Source organism: Danio aesculapii, chromosome 24, assembly GCF_903798145.1.
Source record: "Danio aesculapii chromosome 24, fDanAes4.1, whole genome shotgun sequence".
Lineage (NCBI taxonomy): Eukaryota > Metazoa > Chordata > Actinopteri > Cypriniformes > Danionidae > Danio > Danio aesculapii.
Genome location: NC_079458.1, coordinates 6553267 through 6576713, shown reverse-complemented (window position 1 = coordinate 6576713; position 23447 = coordinate 6553267). Strand labels below are relative to the sequence as shown.

The 23447-nt window shown below is 35.5% G+C and overlaps 1 protein-coding gene across 2 annotated transcripts in view; it reads right to left on the bottom strand.

The window, feature by feature from the left end:
• dtna (dystrobrevin, alpha) overlaps positions 1–23447 on the bottom strand; it is a 59852-nt gene that overhangs the window by 20153 nt on the left and 16252 nt on the right. Inside the window, exons 3-14 of one of the 2 annotated variants that reach the window (XM_056450354.1) lie at positions 22568–22648; positions 21454–21667; positions 16663–16748; positions 15822–15976; positions 13622–13727; positions 11449–11615; positions 9332–9456; positions 9199–9207; positions 9011–9094; positions 7829–7900; positions 4974–5066; positions 318–405 (exon numbers count right to left, since the gene is read on the bottom strand). In XM_056450354.1, the coding sequence (XP_056306329.1) occupies positions 318–405; positions 4974–5066; positions 7829–7900; positions 9011–9094; positions 9199–9207; positions 9332–9456; positions 11449–11615; positions 13622–13727; positions 15822–15976; positions 16663–16748; positions 21454–21667; positions 22568–22648 (1280 nt within the window). The other variant, XM_056450353.1, reaches the window with a different exon arrangement.

Genomic DNA, 23447 nt, shown 5'->3' with positions numbered 1-23447 from the left:
AGGGTCAAAAAAGTAATGATACAGTATAAAAAAACAGGTGCATTTGCATATTTTTGCATTCACTTTCTAATAATAAGCTGCTGACCACATACAATATGGCTTTTATTAAAAATGTTAAATTTTTTTGATGATTTGTTCTGTCCAAAAAGACCAGGAATGCAAAAATAGTATTGAATGCATTATGGGGTTAATTAAGTACTCAGAAAGCTCTTTAAAGCAAAAAGCGTCATTTAAATACCAGTTATTTATGTAAAAACCCATCTAGGCAACTGTTATGTCATTAATATCCATGTGAGCATTAAGTGAGTGAGTCTTACCGCAGCAACTTCATCTGCAGCCAATCGGGAGGCGTATCTGGCAATGAGGCAGTGCTCGTCATCCTGGTTTTTACTGCTCTGCTGGAAACTGTTAATCAGACAACAAGCACTGTAACAAATTATATGACTGATAATATGATTCTCATAAAGAGTTCAGATGCAAAACCCTCTAAATCCATCAGACCTCTTTTCTTGTACAGTAAATGAGCATTTTCTATCAGGCTCTTCTGATTAGGTGCAGAAGTTTCATTTTATATGTAATGAAAAGGTGATTATCTAGTAAATAAAACCCTTTTTTTTTTCTAAAACGTCACTTTAGACAATTCTTCGGTTTTTAAGAAGGTACATTTTCTTTTGCGCCAAAACCAGCTAAATCCACTTGTGCTTTTTTTGCAAAAACCTCTAAATCCACCTATTGGAACAAGACTAGTTAGTTAATTAGTTAAAAAATTACTAAAGGTGCTAATTATTTTACCAAACAATAAATGCATACACAAACCACCTGAAATTACAAATACATGAATCTGTCAAGTAAGTGGCGGTTCATTCCACTGTGGTAAACCAGGGAAAAAGCAGAAGGAAAAAGAATTTGTCGTCTGTCCAAAAGCGATGTCTTTCAATAAACCCTTTTAACGTCCGGCAGGGCACACAGTCCAATCCCTGAGTGCTTTATGCTGTACTTCTTACACACATCATCAAGGCACTAACTCAGGGGCCATTTATCCAACAATGTTTTCAGCCAAAAACGTTTCCATTTTTGGCTGCACTGTTGTCGTGTAAACGTAGCCTCAGCTCCAGCCTTTTAGATGCTCCAACATCTGATCAATGGAAACACTTAGAGGTTTTGCCCCATGTCGCCTTTTTCTGGTCTACTTCTGGTTTACAGGTCTACTTTTTTCAAACTTGTTCCTTCAACAAAGTACTTCAGATCATTCCATATTTTTTAAATGGAGGGTAAACAAATGTAGTGTCTGGTTTTACCTTCTAACCGAGTACCTGGCAAATGGATTATGTTCAGCCAGTCCTACAGTCTCAAAGAGAAAGGACTGAGCCACCGCTCCAGCAATCTCTTGATAAAGGGACTAGATTCTTTCTTTCTTAAATCATTTCTACAAGAGATAGCAGTGAGCCTGAAATGTCCACCGCTCCTTCAATCTTTTGATAAATGGACTGAATGGTTTCTTTTACAATTCCTGCAAGTATCGAGAGAAAGCAAGGCCCAAGCCTGAAATTTGAACAATATGTGATATAGTGGCTGCTGAATCAGCACTCAATCAAGAGTTTCCTGTACTTGGAGCAACATCAGTCCCCAGCTATTTCTACAGCTCTTATAGCCGCTGGGCAAATGGATTAAATTACTTTCAACAATTACTAAAATCTCCAAGAGAAAGGACTAAGCCACTGCTCCTGCAATCTCGAGGTGAATGGACAAAGCTTTTTCTTAATTGATTCCCGCAAGAAGGCGCAAGTCTTCACTTTCGTCCACCATCCACATCCACTTCACTTTCACTCCCTCGTCCCTTTTCAGTTAAGGGGTTTTCACTAATTGCTTTTTTCATAGGGCCCAAAACTGCTAGTGGCACTCCTGCCTACAAGTACCCAAAGAAAGCACTATGCCTGAAATGTCCACCGCTCCTTCACCGCTTTTGATGCATGGACTAAATGGTTTCTTTAAGGGTGGCTCAGTGGCTCAGTGGTTAGCACTGTCGCCTCACAGCAATAAGCTCACTGGTCCGAGTACCGGCTGAATCAGTTGACATTTGTGTGTGGAGTTTACATGTTCTCCCAGTATTGGCGTGAGGTTTCCTCAGGGTGCTCTTGTTTCCCCCACAGTCCAAAGACATGCGCTATAGGTGAATCGGATGTGTGTGAACGTGAGAGCATATAGGTGTTTCCCAGTACTGGGTTGCGGGCACAGCGGAATGAGTCGCCAACTATTCTGGCATATGTTTTACACAATGAATGCCCTTCCAGCTGCAACCCAGTACTAGGAAACACCCATACACTCTCACATTCACACACACTTATACACTATACCTAATTCACCTATAGTGAATGTCTTTGGACTGCAGGGGGAAACTGGATCACCAGGAGGAGACCCAAGCCAATGTGGGAAGAACGTGCAAACTCCACACAGAAATGCCCAGCCAGGACTCAAACCTGTAACCTTCTTGCTATGAGGCGACAGTGCTGACCACTGAGCCACATTGCCGGCCATTTATTAACAATATATTATAAACTTCAGCAATTAACACAACAAGAACATTTGATTCAGTAGCACATACTTACACTATATTACATTAGTAAGTCTGTATGGGGAAAATGCATGTGATTTTCACTTCTGGACTATTGAGCTCTACGGCAGTGAAATGTGAAGTGATCGACACACAGTAAATACACATAACCAAAGCCTAGCCAGTTAGCAAGCAGCAAACATAACGTCACCATCCCACATCCGGTGTATCAAATATGGATCCCCTTGCAAAAAGTAAGTATATTCAAGTGTAATTTAGCTCGATCATCTTGCTGAACATAACTTGCAGTGGCATATCTTTAAAAAAAAGTCAAAGATGATCTTCTTGATGTGATTTTATCGTATTTTGGGGGTTTCATTTTATAAAAGCTGCTTAAATATCAAAATGTAACTAAGGCCTATACCCTACTGAAAAAAAACTCACAAATATGATAAATATACTCAACGGCCACTTTATTAGGTACACCTATTAGGTGCAAATATCTAATCAGCCAATCACATGGCAGCAACTCAATGCATTTAGGCATGTAGACATGGTTCAAACCAAGCATCAGAACGGGGAAAAAAGGTGATTTAAGTGACTTTGAACGTGGCATGGTTGTTGCCAGATGGGGTGGTCTGAGTATTACAGAAACTGCTGATCTACTGGGATTTTCACACACAACCATCTCTAGGGTTTACTACTGAAAAGGGGGTCCAACCCGATACTACTAAGGTGTACCTAATAAAGTGGCCGGTGAGTGTATACTTTCACCCAAACTAATTGTCAGTATACCTCAAATGTGTTAGCTAACTTGAATTGTGCTATTTTAGAATGACGTTTATTTTAATTGCAAATAAATTATAGTGAATCATAACTTTTAGTGTATCGAGAGTATTTTTAAGTATTTTTAAATTGTATAAACTTAAAGTAAACCTACTGTGGTATACTATAAATATAAGCGTGTAAAAGTGTATTTTATTTGTATAACAAGCATCTACAATTTTTTTACGACTGTCTTCAAAACCCACAAGCCATAAACCGTAAATGTACTATTTATTATATTTAGTAAGACTATGCTCGGTAATGACATCATGGTGGCGCAGTGGGTAGCACAATCGCCTCACAGCTAGAAGGTTGCTGGTTTGAGCCCCGGCTGGGTCAGTTGGCATTTCTGTGTGGAGTTTGCATGTTCTTCCTGTGTTGGCGTGGCTTCCCCCACAGTCCAAAGACATGCAGTATAGGTCGATTGGGTAAGCTAAATTGGCCGTACCGTATGTGTGTGAACGCAAGAGTGTATGGGTGTTTCCCAGTGTTGGGTTGCGGTTGAAAGGGCATTCGCTGGATAAGTTGGTGGTTCATTTCCCTGTGGCGACCCCTGATCAATAAAGGGACTCAGCCAAAAAGAAAATGAATGAATGAATGCTCAGTAATAACTTTAGCTTATTACAAACAAGCTACAAAATTAAGTTTACACGACTTCAAAAGCAAACTTTCTCAAGTGAAATAGCTTTTTTTTTTTAACTATTTTAGTAACTTTTCACTATTTTGGTACAAACTAAATTCTCACTATTAACTAGTGGATTATTACTTGCCATTTATTTATATTTTAGCTGTTTATTAGTGCTTATATAAAGTATATAATATAACAGTGTTCCCACTCTTTCATCGACCCCAAATTTAAGAACTTTTTAAATCGGTAGTAAATTTTAATCGAGCACCTTAATTCACACCCCCAGCATATTTATAAGGCCATGAAAGTCCTTCCTGTACTGAACATTTCACTTACACTTACTATTTACATTAAAATGTCATAGTAATGATGATGTTTTAAATGTGTCATTTTCAAACATGTAGACCATTTTAAACAGGATCTTTAATACAATTAGTTTATTTCAACACTTAATATTCAAATGTGGTTTCTGAAATACTGATCAAATGTGCATAATTTGTCATAGTTCTTATATAGGACTTTTAAATGGGGAATTTATTCTTTTGTCATTCAGTTTTTGATAGCAGCACAGTACAATTGTTGAAATAACACCATAAACTATAAAGTCAAGCACAATTTCAAGGACCTGTGTTTGTTAAGTACTTTGCAGCCCTTGAATTCATGTCTGAAATTCAAGTACTTTCAAAAAGCATGGGAACACTGTTATGAACTATTAATAAGCAGCAAATTAGGAGTTTGTTTGCAGTATAACACTAGAAATATACTAGTTAAAATGACCTTGAGGTATACTTCTTTTCTGTAAGGGCAGAATTGTATTGTATTTGTAATTGCATTGTAATTTTTATTACATTGTAATTGTTATATTGTTTTCTGGGCTTTACCAGATTGACATGGTGACTTTTGAACTCTAAAAAAGAGATTAGGAAGAAAACTGACACAGCAACCATCAGGCAGACAGCTCACACTGACCATAATTGCTCCTTTTGCAGAAGATTCACATAAAGTCCGATAAGTATGTGCTCATCTGCGAGCCTATCAGCAATATCGAGGCTGTACTGAACCCTGAAACCATGTATCAGAAACAAAGACTTCAGGAAGAAAAAGCTGAAGTTCAAGTGAAGATGGATCCTTATTTGTTTAAGAACATTGTATTGCATTATTTTAATGCATTAAGGGGATAATTCACTCCAAAATAAAAACAGATTTTCTTTGAGAAGAAGATATTATGAAGAATTTTGGAAATATGTCGCCATTGACTTCAATAGTAGAAAAAGAAAATACTTTGAGAGTTGATGGTTACCTGTTTTCCTACATTTCCAACCAGCTTATGTTCGAACAAGTCAGGGGTGAGTAAATGGTGAGTAAATTTGACATTTTTGGGTGAACTATCCCCTTAACAACAATAACACAGAATGCATTTTAATATGAAATGCAAAAACACTTTAGTTATAACATTTAATTTGATTTAAAGGGGACCTAATATCCCCTTTATTACAAGATCTAAAATAATAATCTCCCTGTATGTGAAAATTCAGCTCAAAATACCCCACAAATATTCGCTTTAAATTTAAATGACCTTGTGATCTTTTCAAAAGAGGGAGGAGCTACAAATGCCTGTGCATCAGCATAGTGGGAGATTCAAAACAGGACTAATGTTATTTACTTTCAGGTGAAAACTCTAATGGCTGCATCTTCCTCAGGGCTGCTAATTTATGCTAATGAGGAAGAGATTGTCACTAATGGCCGGGATTTTCCCTCTCTGATGACATGTACAAAGGGAGAATGTCAATCAAAGTGTTTCTGCAGACTATTTTTTGTGTGATTGTACAAAATAGAATTGATTAATTTTTACCATTAGAGACTGGTGCTATTCACACACTGCTACTGCACAACCCTTATAAAAGTGGTTTTTGCATAATAGGTCACCTTTAAATCAGGGATTCTCAACCGGTGGGCCGCGAGCGATCCTGCAGGTGGACCGCGAGATAGCTTAAAATTAACTTAAATATTATATTATAATTAGTTGATTTCATTATTAAATATGTCATATTAAAAAATGATCGAACTGATGGGATTTCACGTGATTGAATAAGCTAATTCAGACTCACTGTTAAATGCAGACTGTGGCTTAAATTTCCAACCGATGCGCGTCAACTAGGACTACGTCCTCAGTTGCATAAATCAAACCGTCATGCAAATGTAAAGGTAACGATGATTAGACTTATAATAACCAGCTCGTGCGTGCCTCACGTCTGCGACTCATACTGTATCAGAGTCGCACAAGTCCGTTGATTCACAAACTATGCGTGTCTCTTTGTGTGAACACTTTAAGATCCACATAGTTGTCCAAATTACCATCTTGCGAGTGTTTTATAACGGACGCGCGCCCGTACAGTAGGATCCAGCGAGACTTGGTGGTGTTTCAGTGAACACCTGTTCACTGTTCCTGTCAGCGAATTCCAATAATGTCTACAAACCCTACCGTCCCCAACCGCTTTCAGAACGATGTTTCAACAGATTTAGTGTGTTTTTACGGTGTTTTACATTTATGGATATGAATATCAGTAGTGTTTTTTTTTTTGCCATCTCCTGTTGTCCTGTCAGGTTCATTTATTGAAGAAAAGGCCCAAATACTCTGCAGTTGTAAAGAATAACTGAAATAAATAATTCAGGAGCTTTGAACCTGTATGTGCATTAAAATAAATAAATAAAAAAAATAAATAAAATATATATTATTATATTTTTAATTTTATATACAGTTAAAGTCAGAATTATTAGACCCCCCGTTTATTTTTTTTCCCAATTTCTGTTTAACGGAGGGAAGATTTTTTTCAACACATTTCTAAACATAATAGTTTTAATAACTCATTTCTAATAACTGATTTATTTTTTGTCTTTGCCATGATGACAGTAAATAATATTTGACTAGATATTTTTCAAGACACTTCTATACAGCTTAAAGTGACATTTAAAGGCTTAACTAGGTTAATTAGGTTAACTAGGCAGGTTAGGGTAATTAGGCAAGTTATTTTATAACGATGGTTTGTTCTGTAGACTATCGAAAAAAAAATATAGCTTAAAGGGGCTAATAATATTGACCTTAAAATGGTTTTAAATAATTAAGAACTGCTTTTATTCTAGCCTAAATAAAACAAATACGACTTCAGACATACAAATACGAAATCAGACATACTGTGAAAATTTCCTTACTCTGTTAAACATCATTTGGGAAATATTTAAAAAAGAAAAAAATCTATAATTCTGACTTCAACTGTTTGTATGTATGTATGTATGTATGTATGTATATATATATATATATATATATATATATATATATATATATATATATATATATATATATATATATATATATATATATATATACATACATATTTATATATTTATATAATTATATAATGATATAGAAGAATAAAACAATAACAGAAGGCAAAAGAAATGTTTTGCTAATAAATAAAGCTTTAAAATAAGCATTTTCTCTAGACAATCAGTTTGGGCCTTCAAAAATTTTTCAGAGAACGAGGTAGGCCTTGAAGTGAAAAAGGTTGAGAACCCCTGCTTTAAATGATATTGAGTCATGTGAGATTGATGTGTGATCCACTAAATATGCCAATTTGAGATATGTCTTTTACAAATGTGCAAAGGACAAAAGATTATGCTTATTTTATTGACTGTATAAATGCAGTGCAACATCTTAAAGCTGCAATTCAATTCCTAAAAGCCTTGTTTTTATTTGCATCTACTCTTGTTATGCATTGAACAGATAATAGTGACACATATATGATCATTCGTGCAGGTTGACTTACCCTTTCCCTTTCAGAAGATCTGGAGTGGTCCGGGAAAACCGCTTCATTTGATTTGTCTCATCATGAGCACCGCTTTTTACACCCAAAATAAGACACAATGAGAGAAATGAGCGAGCAAGAATTCTTAACAAGACTGTTTAAAACACTCCATGAAGAAATCTGAACATTTATATATAAGAGCTGTTTTAGTATATTGTTTACAGGCAAAAATATTAGTTAATAAAGGCCTAGTTTAGCCTTTAAATGTCATTTTAAGCTGAATACTAGTGTCTTGAACAATATCTAGTTAAATATTATGTACTGTCATCATGGCAGAGATAAAATAAATCAGTTATTAAAACTATTATGTTTAAAATGTTTAAAAAAAAGAGAGAAATTTTGACTTAAGGATTTACTGTTCTTTTTTACTGTTCTGATTTACTGTATTGTGAGTTTTATAATGTGATTTTCCATGATTTACTGAATCCAATACTGATCAAATTGACCAACAATATAAAAACTGTACACTGTATACCTAAAATTTGAACTTAATAAAGGGTTAATAATGGTCTAAAATAAACTGTACAAAATGACTGTACATTGATAGCAAATGAGCAAAACTGCAAATCAGTTATTAGAAATTAGTTGTTAAAACTATTATGTTTTAATCCTTCATGGCATAGAGTCAACAAGGAACTGGAAATATTCCATAGAGATTTTGGTCCATGTTGACATGATAGCATCACAGAGTTGCTGCAGATTTCTCGGCTGCACATCCATGATGCCAATCTCCCGTTCCACCACATCCCAAAGGTGCTCTATTGGATTGAGATCTGGTGACTGAGGAGGCCATTTGAGTACAGTGAACTCATTGTCATGTTTTTCCCCATTCTGTTGCTCGATTTGAACTGCAGCAGATCATCTTGACCATGTCTACATGCCTAAATGCATTGAGTTGCTGCCATGTGATTGGCTGATTAGAAATTTGCGTTAACGAGCAGTTGGACAGGTGTACCTAATAAAGTGGCCGGTGAGTGTATAGCAACACAAGAACACAGAATGACATTTTAAAAAGTGTTCTAAATTAAAACAGCATTTTAAACACTATTTAAAAAGGAAAGAAAGTCTTTATGAGCTGAGGTGAGGCTTGAATGCTCTGAAATGAGCTTGTAAACACTGACTGTTGTGCAGTGTTAAACTCACGCTTTGCTGGAGTAAGGGTTTCCTGAGGAAGGCATGGAGTGAGAAAGCATGTACTCATTTCCAGTGGCCGCGGGTCTGGGCGGCCTTCAGCAAACACACACACACACACACACACACACAAATATATGTGATATTATGTATATATGAAATATATGATGATATCTGACTCTGCATTTCACTTTACTCACCATGTGCCCCTGTTTTGCAGCATAAAAGCAGAAAAAAGGAGGGAAATTTTAGAATGCACAGTTTATATTACATTCATTGTAAAGTAACATGGCACATGATTTTTTTCTGTGTTGGATGTTGGAGTTCACGTACACAATGTGATTAAGGTTGAGTGTTTTCTCAGGTGTATCCGAGAACTGTGGATATGCAGGCTCTCGACTCGCCGCACAGCTCAGAGATTTACTGAGAGCGTCCGACAGCTTCTTAGCTGGAGATTTCTACACAAAAACACAAGACAGAAGTCAACCAGAAGAATAAAGAACAAGAACACATACATATTTTTAATAGAGTCATATTATAGAAATCATTATTAAATAATTTATAATAAAATGCATTTTTTTTTAAACAGCTTAAGTTAAATTATTCGCTTCCTGTGAATTTATTATTTTTTAAATATTTCCCAAATGATGTTTAACAGAGCAAGGAATTTTTCACATTATTTCCTATATTATTTTTTCCCCCTTAAGCTTTGATGCTTTGTTTCCAGTGAAGACTTAGAGAAACTTGTTCATGCTTTTATCAGCAGCAGGGTGGATTACTTTAACGGCCTAACCACTGGCCTTTCCAAAAAGACAGTCAGACAGTTACAGCTCATCCAGCACGCTGTGGCCAGGATTCTGACCATGACCAGAAAATCAGATCACATCACACCTGTCCTCAGGTCTTTACACTGGCTCCAGTTATATTCAGAATAGATTTTAAAGTATTATTACTTGTCTATAAATCACTAAATGGCCTAGGACCTCAATACATTACAGATATGCTCACTGAATACAATCCTAACAGATTACCCAGATCACCAGTGGCCACTGTATATGCTTTTTGAGATCAAATTTCTCTCACAAGTGCCATTTCCTCCTGCTGTTCTTGCGTAAATCCACCAGAGGCCGCTGTCGACTGACTGACGGATGGACTGATCCTGATGTGTTTTCAAAAGCAACGATTGACCCGGACCCGGGGCATGATTATGCTAGCACATAAGCTAACTGGGCTAACAAAAAAGTATAAAAGATAAATGCTTAATTTCATTACCCATGCATGCCTTTAATTATACATAAGTATACGAAAGGGTCAATATAACGCTTACACATGCCATTTTAATGGTGAAATGAAATAGTCACGCTTTTTACATTATATAAATTATGAACGTGATTTCATATACTGTACTTTATAATTAGGCACTACAATCTATACAAACTGTACCTATTACAACTCCAGTAAAACAATAGGATCACTCGGAGTCCTATAGGCAGACCCAATTCTCAGTGGGGACTCAATTTCTCATGACACCAGTCAGCTGGTAAGCGTGAAAAGGAACGGCATTGTAGAGTTTATTTTAAAGATTAAATGCAGCCATACGTACCTCTGGCTACATAATTCGCGTTCATCAGAAATGCATACCGGGCTACGTTTTCAGAGTCTATGTTGGAAGAATCTCTGAAATAAGTGAAGGGTGAGTAGATGGTGACAGAATTTTCAATTCAAGAGTTCACACTTAGATATTGTTTGACAACTGTTAGCAGGTTTGGCATGCTGTCCCGGGAGAGAACCCTGAGCTCGGAGATAGGTGAGCCCAGGGCTCCCGCCTGGTCCATAGAGCATATGAGGGGAGTACGAGATCAGGTGGTTCTCGAGAGCTCCCCGTGGTAAGGGAAAAAAGAAAGAGAAGGGGTGGATGGGGGGTTTCTTCGGAAAACGAAGATAAGAGAGTAGTTCTAGCTAGGCTACTTATAGTGAGTTGAGGTTAATCTGATTGGCTAACTAGTGAATGTAGATGAGTGGCCAGCTGCAGTCAATCATATCACGTGCTCCTCTCGAAATTAGTTTGTGAAACTTCACTTTTGATTAAACTTTAAATACTAGAAGTATTGTCTCAGAAGTATTTGCAATTTTGCACGTCTCATTTGCTATCAATTCTGTTATTATTTGAGCAAATAATATTGTAAAAAAATATTTGTTGTACTCTTCCATTCACTGCGTTCTAAGTTTACCTAACTATGATGACTTGCGCTCCTGAGAAACCCGGAAACGTGAAAATGGTCCATAATTTTGCCATAAACTCAAAGTAAACTCAGTTAAAAAACAAAAAAATCAAAAGAAGCTGCCAAAGTGACACACTCAAGAGTCAGAATCAACATGTGTCATGACATTCAGTAAGAAATGAGTGGACTGTGATTAGTCTGGATGACGAGGCTCTGATGTTCACCTACCCATGACATGTACTCCTTCATCTGGTGCTGGTTACTGTGGCTGCCTGACGCGTGGCCTCTCCAGAAACACTCCTGGCAGAGCTGGTAATTATCACACTGCTGGCATCGGTAGCGAAATCCCATCATGCTCTGGCTGTGGCAGTACGAACACTCCACTGGATGAAAAACTACAGAGGAAACCAGAAAAATTGCCACACTATTCAATATGGTTGTAAGGTAACAAAACTTTAAAATAATACCCCATAAGTTAATTTACCAACATTAACTAAGTATGAATAATCTTGTATAGCATTTATTAATATTAACTAATGCATTGTTAAAATCCAAAGTTGTGCTTGTTGTTACTAGTAATATTGAACTAGTTGTAACTAGTTAATGTTGAACCATGATTAATAAATGCTGTACAAGATTATTCATATTTAATGTTAGTAAACACATTCACTAATGGACCGTTATTCTAAAGTGTTACCATTGATACAACCTTATTGTAAAGAGAATAATTTTGTACAGCATTTATAAATCACAGCTCAACATTAACTAATGATAACAACAAGCACAACTTTGGATTTTAACAATGCATTAGTTAATATTGAACTATAATGCACTGTGAATTAACACGAACTAACGTTATTAAACTTCAAGAGTTCACACTTAGCTCACGATTTATACATAGCTTGTTTGGCGTGCTGTCCCGGGAGAGAGCCCTGAGTTCAAGGTATCCTCGAGCCCAGGGCTCCCTCCTTTCACAGGGCGAGGGGAGACTGAGCTCAGGTCGATCTGAAACTCCCCCGCTGCTGAGGCCAAGGTGAACTTCCTGAGAGTAAGACATTAGAAAAAGATTTAGGCTTATTTTATCTATAATATAGAGCACATTTGCATGGTGGGAGGAAACCAGGGAACCCGGGGGAAACCCACACGGAGAACATGCAAACTCTGCACAGAAACACCAGATGGCCCAGTGAAGACCCAACGCCATTGGTATTCTTGCTGTGAGGCAAACGTGCTAGTCATTAGGCCACCGTGCCACCCATTCTTGATAAAGGTGGAAGAAGGGGAGGAGGGGGGTTTCTTCCAGACGAAGATAGTTGTAGAGAGGAAATGAGGATATATATAGTGACTTGGGATCCTTTGATTGGAGGATCATGATTAGCTAATGTGGACCAGCTGGGTCAATCATGAGCACATGCTCCTCTCGAAATTAGTTTACCAATTAAACTTCACTTAATAACATTAGGTAATGTTAGCAAAGATGAATAAATACCATATTAAACATAGTCCTAATAGTTTGTTTGTGTTAGTAAATACATGAACTAATGGAGCATTATTTTAAAGGGTTACCGATTGTATTACTGTTGGTTCATGTATTTGCTAACATGAACAAACAATGAGCTAAGCATTTATTACAGTATTTGTTTGTGTTTGCTAACTTTAGCTAATGAAAATAGTCATTTGTTGTTAGTTTATTTTAGCTCACAGTTTATCACATCTGATTGGTTAGTCGCGACATTCCAAGGTTTAAATTCCAATCTCTAAATCTGGGATTTAATCTGGGAACTTTAAAAGACCTTGACCTTAGTGAAAACGTTCACATCCATATACATACATCCACATTTATTTGTATCTCCTTGTCTCTCTGTTTTTGACTCTTTGGCGTCGTCTTGTGAATGAATAATAAATAGCTTCCTTCAAATGGTTTAGTTTCTGTCAGCTTTTCAACTGTTTGGCACGACTGAATAATGCGAAAGCTATCGTATCCGCTTCCATCAGCTCTTTTTATTTTTTTAGCTTTGCGTTTAAGTAAAGAATTAATAAACTATTACGGCTCAGAACAATATTTTGTGATTAATTTTTATATTCTGTGGCAAGTAGCAATGTAATAAGCGGGATAAAGTACATCCAGGACGGTTGTTTTCACAGAATAAAGCCCTTCAGTCTTATACAACAGTGTTCTGCTTCTGGCTTTATCCTGCGATAAGAACATCAGGGATCACTTTATTCCTAACTGAACAGACACAACTTTTTTCAACTTTTTTTTTACTAATTATTCATTAGTACATGCATTGTTCATTCTTTGAACAGTCTCACAACCTTTGTCGCTCAATTGAGTGATGAATGGCTGGAGAAGCACTGATGTTTTTGCTTTGAAAATGAAATAAATGTATTACAGACGCACCGTTCTCAACATTTGCCAGCCGATGCATCAGCGGAAGCCAAACCAGACACTGAGGAGGAGGATCTGACATGAATGTGTCGAGAAACACATTGAGCGTCACCTTTTTCTGCAGAAGGACAGTGGTTAGTAAACATTAGCATGTCATAGAAAAAAGAAACTGTAAATGCTGTTTGTAATAATTATTAAAAGAATAGATCGTTCCAAAAATGAAAATGTAATCATTGAAATGAACCCTTTACTTGTTCCAAATCTTTATTAGTTACTTTGGAAGAATTCTGAAAACCAGTAGCCACTGACATCCACAGAAGGATGTGTGTGTGTGTGTATATATATATATATTTGAAGACAGAGTTATTAGCCCTTTGCATTTTTTTTTTTAAACATTTTTATTATTTCCCAAATGATGTTTAACAGAGCAAGGAAATTTTCACAGTATGGCCAGAATAAAAGTTCTTAATTATTTAAAAACCATTTTAAGGTCAAAATTATTAGCCCCTTTAAGCTATATTTTTGATAGTCTACAGCAGTGTTTCCCAACCCTGTTCCTGAAGGCACACCAACAGTACACATTTTCAAACTCTCCCTAATCAAACACACCTGAATCAACTTATCATAACATCAGAAGAGACTCCAACACCTGAAATTAATGGGTCAGAAAAGGGAGCCATCCAAAATATGTACTGTTGGTGTGCCTCCAGGAACAGGGTTGGGAAACCCTGGTCTACAGAACAAACCATCATCATACAATAACTTGCCTAATTACCCTAACCTGCCAAGTTAACCTAATTAACCTAGTTAAGCCTTTAAATGTCACTTTAAGCTGTATAGAAGTGTCTTGAAAAATATCTAGTCAAATATTATTTACTGTCATCATGACAAAGATAAAATAAATCAGTTATTAGTAATGAGTTATTAAAACTATTATGTTTCTAAATGTGTTGAAAAAATCTCTCTGTTAAACAGAAATTGGGGAAAAAAATAAACAGGGGGGATAATAATTCTGACTTCAACTGTATATATATATATATATATATATAGCAATATAACAATCGCTACAATAACATTTACAATAAAAATGATTTATTTTAAAAAATGCTTTTGAATTCTGTTCTACCAAAGGTTGACCATAACAGACCTTTTATTATTTTCTTTTCCCCATTGAAAACAAAAGAATGTTTTGTGAAAAATGTAAGATACCAGTAGCCATTGACATTCACAGTAAATAAAATCCAAAAATATTACACAATACTACACCAAAATACCAACCCCGGCTCATTGTGAAAACGTACCGCTATATACATTTCTGGAGAGCACCAATTACGTCCCAGGAGCTACGTTTAATTGTAGTTTTTGTTTTTGCGAAACCACCAGAGGCTGCTGTGTACGCTTTTTCAGATCTAAAATTTCTCTCGCGAGTCCCATTCGCACCTGCTATTCTCATGTAAATCCACCAGAGGTTGCTGTCGACTGACCGATCGACTGATCCACCTCCTTCCCTAAACCCAAGTGACAGTGTTTTCAAAAGCAATCCAGATAAAGAAAAGCCCTCACCTGATTTTTACCATATTTTCAGATTTTACCACATTCTCACCCTGTTATTTACTTGTTTATTTTATTTTTTGGCTTCTGTTTTTGTGTTACCCACTTTCTGGAATCGTTCTTCACCGCACTTGAACCCCGTCGTTGTGGTCAACTCCTCTCTGCATCTCAAGTCTGCCGACGTTCATGGCAAGCTACTGGACAAACTGGTAACAGCGGGAAAGCTGTCTCTATGGAGATAAGTGTTCAGCTGCTAGTGTGAAAAGGAACAGCATCATACCGCCCCGTAGCATTCATTTTAAAGACGAAATGCAGCCATATGTACCTCTGGCTACATAATTTGAGATCTCTAGAAATGTATATATGGCTACGTTTTCAGAATGAGCTATGTTGTATATGTTGTAAAATACACTATGCTATGCTTTATTCTATACTATACTATTCTATACTATACTATAGAAATCAATAACCACCAGCATTTTTCAAATTATCTTCTTTTCTGTCTATCAGAAGAAAAACTCAAAATATGTTAAAAACATGTGAAGGGTCAGTAAATGACCTTATATTTTTGCCTGAACTATCCTTTTACCCAATATTTTGCATCAGGACATGACAGGCAAGAAGCTCTCTGCATGAAACTACATTAAAACTCTTCACAGACCTCTTGTGGAAAGCAGGATCTTGTGGACTGCTCAGTGTAGCCAAAAGATGGACCCTCAAACACCGACACTGGCAGTTTCAGCACTTCTCTGAGGAACTGGTCAAACTGTGAGTAAATCATCAGCCCGTTTGGGTCTGAAATCTGTGAAAATATATCTTGAAGAGCGAAAAGACGACATTAGGCATGATTTGTTTGAAAGAAATTAGTTTTTAGATCAAGGTAAATAAAAAACTAATAAGCAGGATTCAGGTGTACAGCACTGTATACAATGTTTAATGTCTGGAAATGTTCCGTATTTCACCCATCCACATACTGTATACACAACTGGAAACTGTATTAAATCAGAATAATAAAGAAAAAAATACATATAAAATAGTCCTTAACCAAACACACCTGACTCAGATCATCAGCTCATTAGCAGAAACTGAAAGACCTGTACTGTAATGGTTGTGATAGACAAAGAAGTCATCCAAAACATGCAGTGTTGGTGGTCCTCCAGGAACGTGGTTGAGAAACCCTGTTTTACTATATGTTTTTATCAAATAGCTGAAGTCTTGATACGCAAAAGAGCCTTTCAACAGCAAATTTAAAATCTTCTCAACCCCCCTACTAAACTTTCATCAGCAGCAATGATTCGAAAAGTTTTCCCCACACTGACAAGGTCATGAGAGGCGAGTGTAATTCTTGCAAAGAAGTGACTTTCAAGTGACGACAGCTGCTCTGACCTTTAAAATGATGATGATAGAATGATTAATCCAGTCCATTCACTTATGCGTCCATTAATCAGCATCAAACCATTGAGCACTCATCAGTTCAAAGGCAAATCCAAAGTGAAACTTACATCTTAGTTTGTCCAAAATCTTCCCTCCACAAAGAGCAGCCAGAGCCATCTTCATCACAAAAACCGAGATCTTCCCCACACCTTCCCTAAAAAAAAGAGGTTAAAACATGCTTTGGTGTTCTCATATACTGTAGAGTCTAACTAAAATATTCTTGAAGGGATGGTTCACCCCCCAAAAATAATAATTACTCATTATTTACTCCCTCTCAAATGGTGGAGCTGAACACAAAAGAAGATATTTTGAAGAATGTTAGAAACCTGTAACCATTGACTTCTACAGTAGGATGAATAAATACTATGTTAGTCAATGGTTACAGGTTTCCAGCATGCTTCAAAATATCTTCTTTCTTATTCAACAGAACATAAAAACTCATAAAAGTTGAAACCACTTGAGAGTGAGTAAATAATGAGTACATTTTCATTTTGGGGTGAACTATCCCTTCAATAATGAGTTCATTCAGTTCTTCAAAATAGATTTTAATAATGTCAGATAACTTTGATAGAATGCTACAGTAAGTAATGGATTACATTCATCCAAAAATAATTCAGACAGCTGTTATTTACATCAGTGCTTTGTTTGTCCTCAGTATTCATGAAAGCTGAATTTCTTTACTTTGAGACTTTCAGACAGTAGAAATGTATGAAGGATTTTAATATGTCATAGTTTATTTTATTTAGGTATCTTTGTTTAAATTAAAATGTGTGTAAAATATGTCTAAGATGTGTCAAACATGGCTAAAACAAGGCTAAATTTGTGCTGTAAGTGAAAATCTAATAGACGTCTAACAGACAGACCTCACAACATGTATAGTCATTCATTCCTGTCTGTTTTTGGGCTATTGTTAAATATTTATAAGACATTCACAGACAGTGATGATTTAGCCTTGTTTTAGTCAAGACGTCTATTCTTGGGTGTCTATTAGATGTCATTTTAACACAAAATGTCCCACCCCCTCATGTGAAAAGGTTCAAAAATTATATCCGCTGTCTTAATAAGTTTTGATTTGACTGTTCAAATGTTGGCACCATTTGTAAATATGAGCCTAGATGTTTGTAAAAAATTTTAGGTAAATGTGATGTCAGATGTCAGTAAATCTGTGATGTCAGGTTGTAGTAACAAATAGAAATCTGACATTTGGAAATATATATAAATATTCAATGTCAATATACAGTGTTAAATATATGTCAAATATGCAACATTTAATTCAAAATATTTGTGTAAATGTCTACTTACATATGTACATATTTTTTTATTTATTGGAATTACAAATTAAAATATATGTTCAAATATATTAGCTATATATATATATATATATATATATATATATATATATATATATATATATATATATATATATATATATATATATATATATATATTTATATATATATATATAGATAGTTGAAGTTAGAATTATTAGCCACCCTTTGATTTTTTTTTTTTCTTTTTTAAATATTTCCCAAATGACGTTATTTCGGCAAAAAATATTTTGCCATATTTTGAAATATATGTTATATATATTATATATATATAGATGAGCAGCAGTGCGAAACATGAGTAGCAGTGCGATACTGCTGTATATTGGCACTGGTGGGAGGCTACAAGTGTGATAATGCATTTAAACAACAGTTCGACAGCATAATCATTTTGTTTTGTATGAGGAACTACTTTCTTCCACCATTCACATCTGCAGCTGATGTCAGAATAGCAAAAACCGGTGCTCATTCACACAGATCACTTTAGAGCTAGTGTTTGAATTATTCTCTAGCGTAATGTCTAAAATGATGACAAAACTGGTGACTGGTTGCTCACATTTTAAGATTATAAGGCTGAACGGCATGAAATGCCTTCAATCTACAGAGATTTCCCAGTATTTCTCTGTTGCAATCGGGAAATCACAATAATTAATCCCTAAAAATCTGACTTAGAATATCAGAATCCTGTTTTAGAATGATTTGATCAGCTGTGGTTTGAAATTTACGCTGGTTTTCTCCCCTAAGGACTTATTATGTGGTCTCTGTTGCGATGCTGTGGCTTCTTTGCTCTGCTCAGTATGTCAGGCTGATAGCTGCAAATGTGGTAAATCTCCAAAATTAGAAATATTTAAAGTAGGCACTATCCTTATAAATAAACTGCATAGTTGCAATCTAAACAACTATATTCTTGCCTAAAAAAAGTCTCAAAAGTACATTATGTTGTCCAACAGCTGCGATATTTGTCAAACTGTAGTGAGTTTATTGATCTGCTGTCACTGTGGGCGAAGTAATACACAAGGGTGAAGAGGTTGTATAAGTGCTGTTATTAAAGGAATATTGCACGGCTATTAGCCAATCACAATCAAGAACCAGACAGAACTGTTGTGTGTGTAAATATCTCCAACATTTTTCACAATATATTTTATTGTTTTCAATGGGAAAAAGAGAATAATAAAAGTTCTGTTTTGGTCAACCTTTGGTAGTAAAAAGGGTATGTATGAGTGCTGTTATAATGGGAATATTGCACGGCTATAAGCCAAATCAGATTTGAGAACCAGACAGAAGTGTTGTATAAATATATATACAAATCAAATATGAACTGATATATCATATATGTAAAATGCATATATTTCCATGTATCATATTACAGTATAGGAGATTTGAACTCTCTGACCCCAAGACCTTCTGCGAACAAATTTGGGCACTCAAATTGACCTCCTAATGGTGTGTTTGGACAGAATCCACACAATATCCTCTTTCAACTGAAACATCGCTCTTCATATTTTCTTTATTGTTGCCCTGATGGGGGAAATGGGCCCACTCAGTGTTCTTTATTTTTTTTTCTTAAAGCAGAAACTCCATTTTGTAAAGCTCAGGAGCGGAAATGTGTTTTAGCCCTTACGCATTTTGATGAGTTTTTGAGTAAAGGGCCAGCGTGTTCCTCATATTTATACCCCTGCACCCATATGAGAATCTGATTGTCAAGGGGCAGAGAAATGGATCCGAGTACAGATGGAGGTTTTAAGAAGCTTCCATGTTCGTATTATTGAATACTTCAAAAATGGAGGGTTATCTGTATCTCAAAACTGAGTGCGGATGTGGGTAAACAACATCCAGTAGATGAAAGCCAGAGAAGATGCAGGAAAACAGAGTAAAAACCAGCAGACGAGGAGAGAGTTGAGCTGCTGAGGGTCTGTTGCGAGGCAGCAAACACTCATCCAAACAAAAAAATTGTATTGCCATAAACAAGCATAAACGTAAATAAGCAACCAAAGCTTTAGAAAAGCCCAATATTATTAGATTTATTATGATCAAATTTAAATATTATCAATTATGCATATACAGTGCTCAGCATAAGTGAGTACACCACCTTTTGAAAACATTTTTTTTTCTTCAGTTCTCAGTGAATATAGCCAATAATTTTGCAGTGTTTAAACTACTTTATTAAACTGTTATATTCATTAAAATAAGGGTTTTGTCACCAAACATATTTAAGAATAAAGAAAACAATACAAACGACTATATTTTAACTAAAGGAAAACAAAAATATATATATATTTATCTTGATTTTTCCTGTTAATTAAAATTGTATTAAATATTTTTCCCCAACATATTAATTTGGGTGTACAATGTTTTTGTTTGCTTTGGTACTGACTAATCTAATGACTATCCACAAATATATTATTGTAAATCATCCAATAGAAAATATTAATTCAAAAGAGAAATCTTTGAGGGGTGTATCGTTGAGGGATGTATGCTTAGTACTGTATATCAGTAAATTAATGAACCCAAAACATGTTCATTTACCCCCGAAAGATAAAATAAAATGAATTAATAAAAAATTGTCAACAAAATGAGCAAAATAAAATATAATATAGTCTGTAATGATTCAGTACAGGTATATTTTAAAAAACAGACCTTATATAGAAATGTCGTCTCTCTCATATGTATATATAGTTATGATATTTCTTAAGTGACTTGGAGAAAGGGAAAGAGCTTTTATTACTGCAATGTATGAGAGGGGTCTGGATGTAAACTGTTTTTGCTGCACCCCTAACCCTGACATTGCATGTCTGAGACTGTGTTTTAGCATGCTCATGCAAATCTGCATCCAGGTACTGTTGCTATGAATGTCTAGTAGTTGTGAACAGTGTCAGTCAATGCATTAGAGAAAACAAAACAGTGAGCATAGATGCAAAAAATAAAAAATAAAAAAATTTGTTGCTTATCACATTTTTTAACACGATCACAAAAAAAATGTGTATTATGTGGACAGAACTATACTATAGGAAAGAAAATACATAGACCAAAAAAATGTATCTCATTAATGAATTGGACATTCTAAGGGAAATTTTACACATATGATGCATATTTATATCTTTGAAATCCAAACATGAACTTGTATATTAAATGTGTGATGTATTACATGTTTATATTGCCATATATCAAATTTCCATATGAGTAAAAATATGAGGTGGAGATTGACCAATTTCCTTTTACTAGTTGTCACCCAAATGTAGTAGAAAATTGCAAAATATCAATGGGAATTTATTTCGAATATATTTTCTTCTTAGGAATTCATAGGGGTGGAATAATTGTGGCACACATATCTTTAACATCTGTTTGTTCTCAATGAGTGCAGAGTTTTTTGTTAATATTTGGAGCAATTTTGTTCATTTTGTCAATGTTGTTGCTTATTTTTGCCACTGACTGTTCAGTACTTTGTATTTCATACTGTGCATCTTGTCATACAGTACAGCATGTTCACTCTATATAGACAAATGTAAGGCAAATGATTGTGTGTGGGTTTCTTACTGATCATACGCTGTTAAGAGAAAGTTGAGGAGATACGAGATGGACTGGTCCACGCTGATCTGGTGTGTTGTGGGCAAGCGCTTGTTCAGCTGCTGAAAAATGGTGGAGAGTATAGCTTGCAAATGTGACACTGAAAATTCTGTACTGAGCTCCACTGAGTTGAGTCTGTTTTCCCGGAAAACCTCGATAATATTCCAGATATCCACTAAATGCACTGCAAAAAAAAAGAAGCAAAACCCAAATAAGAACATCTGAAACTGCAAATGGGACAAAGGCTAAAATAGATTTTCAAGCATCCAAATTAAAACATCTTTAAATGGTTTTATCACCCATGCACCCATAGAATGTGTCTGCTTTAACTGCATGCTTGCCTGAGCAAAATGTTAACAATCATGCATTTTTAGAGGGATTTACAAAAGAGAGAGTGAGGTGTCAATCAGTGTATTGTCTATGCATTGGGATTTGTTTATTTTTTAGTATATATATTCAAGTGATTAAATTACCTATTAAGTTACTTTTCAAACAAAATATTTAGAAAAACTATTTAAATACAATTGTAATAATATAATAACTACTTTTTAAAAGTAACTTACCAAACACTGCTCATAATTCTCTTTAATTGTGTTTTTAAATGTTAAAATGTACTTTTCCACTGTGCTTTAAACCACTAGATTCTACCCCAGGCATTGGCAAACTTGATCCTCGAGGGCCGGTGTCCCTGCAGAGTTTTGCTCCAACACTAATCAAACACACCTGAACACCCTAATTAGTGTCTTTAAGATCACTAGAAAGCTACAAGCAGGTGTGTTTGATTAGGGTTGGAGCAAAACTATGCAGGGACACCGGCCCTCCAGGATCGAGTTTGCTCATCCCTGTTCTACCCCTTTGTCAGCGAGACATGTTATACTCATTACAATTCACTTATACCACATGTCTTTGGACTTGTGGGGGACACCGTGCTACCCGACATATTACATCATTTTTTAATATTTTATTTCACAAAACATATTGATGCAGACACCAGACACCTCATCTCTGACCCAAACACTACATATAATTCTCAGAATAACGTGCATTCGTTTCTTACGAAAGTTAAAATGACGACCATACTTACAATTGCACCTCTTCTGGATGAATCTCAGCTTGCATGCTGTCCTGTAAGTGGACAATCTGATAGAGTCTAGATCTAGAGCACCTGTGACAGATGAAAACATCACATCTTCTGGACACACACAGTAAAATGCAGAACTTGCATCAGCTTAAGATATTTTATCTTCATTTTAGGAAGATTTGGTCAGCCTCTAAAAGCAGAAAAACAGACTAGACTAAATAGTCTATTTACGTTGTAGAAGCAACCAAATACCTTACATTGGTTTTAATCATGCTAATATTTTTCATAAAGTCATCTTAAACTTTAAGATGACTTTATGAAAAATATTAGCATGATTATACGATTACTTTAATAATATTGAAGGATTTTAAAATAAGTTTCTAATGCTCAGAAAGTCAGCATTTATTTGATAAAAAAAAGATTTAAAAATATTATGAAATATTTTTGCAATTTAAAAATAGCTTTTTTTCTCTTGGCATATTTCATAAAATATAACTTATTTCTCTAACAAATTATTCCAATCTTCAGCGTGACACAATTATCTAAGAAAGCATTCTTATATCTTGTGTAAAAAGTCCAATGATTGGAAAGGGAATGCAGTGACATGCTGTACCAGAATATGATGTTTCATCCCCCCAAAAAGTTGTATTTGGATATTTAGATTATTCAGATGCTCCAGATAAAGTGTGATGATGATGTGATCTAAGTATGCAGCTGCTAATTTTTTAGTCACAACAAGGACCTGATGCATCATCTTCTGAAAAGTAGCTGGAGCTCCATGCAGCCCAAAGGGGGGAACACAGAACTGAAAATGTCCAAAGGTTTTTAATGCTGTTGCATCCTTACTTTCCGGTATGGAGTCTTTACGAGTGATTTGAGGATT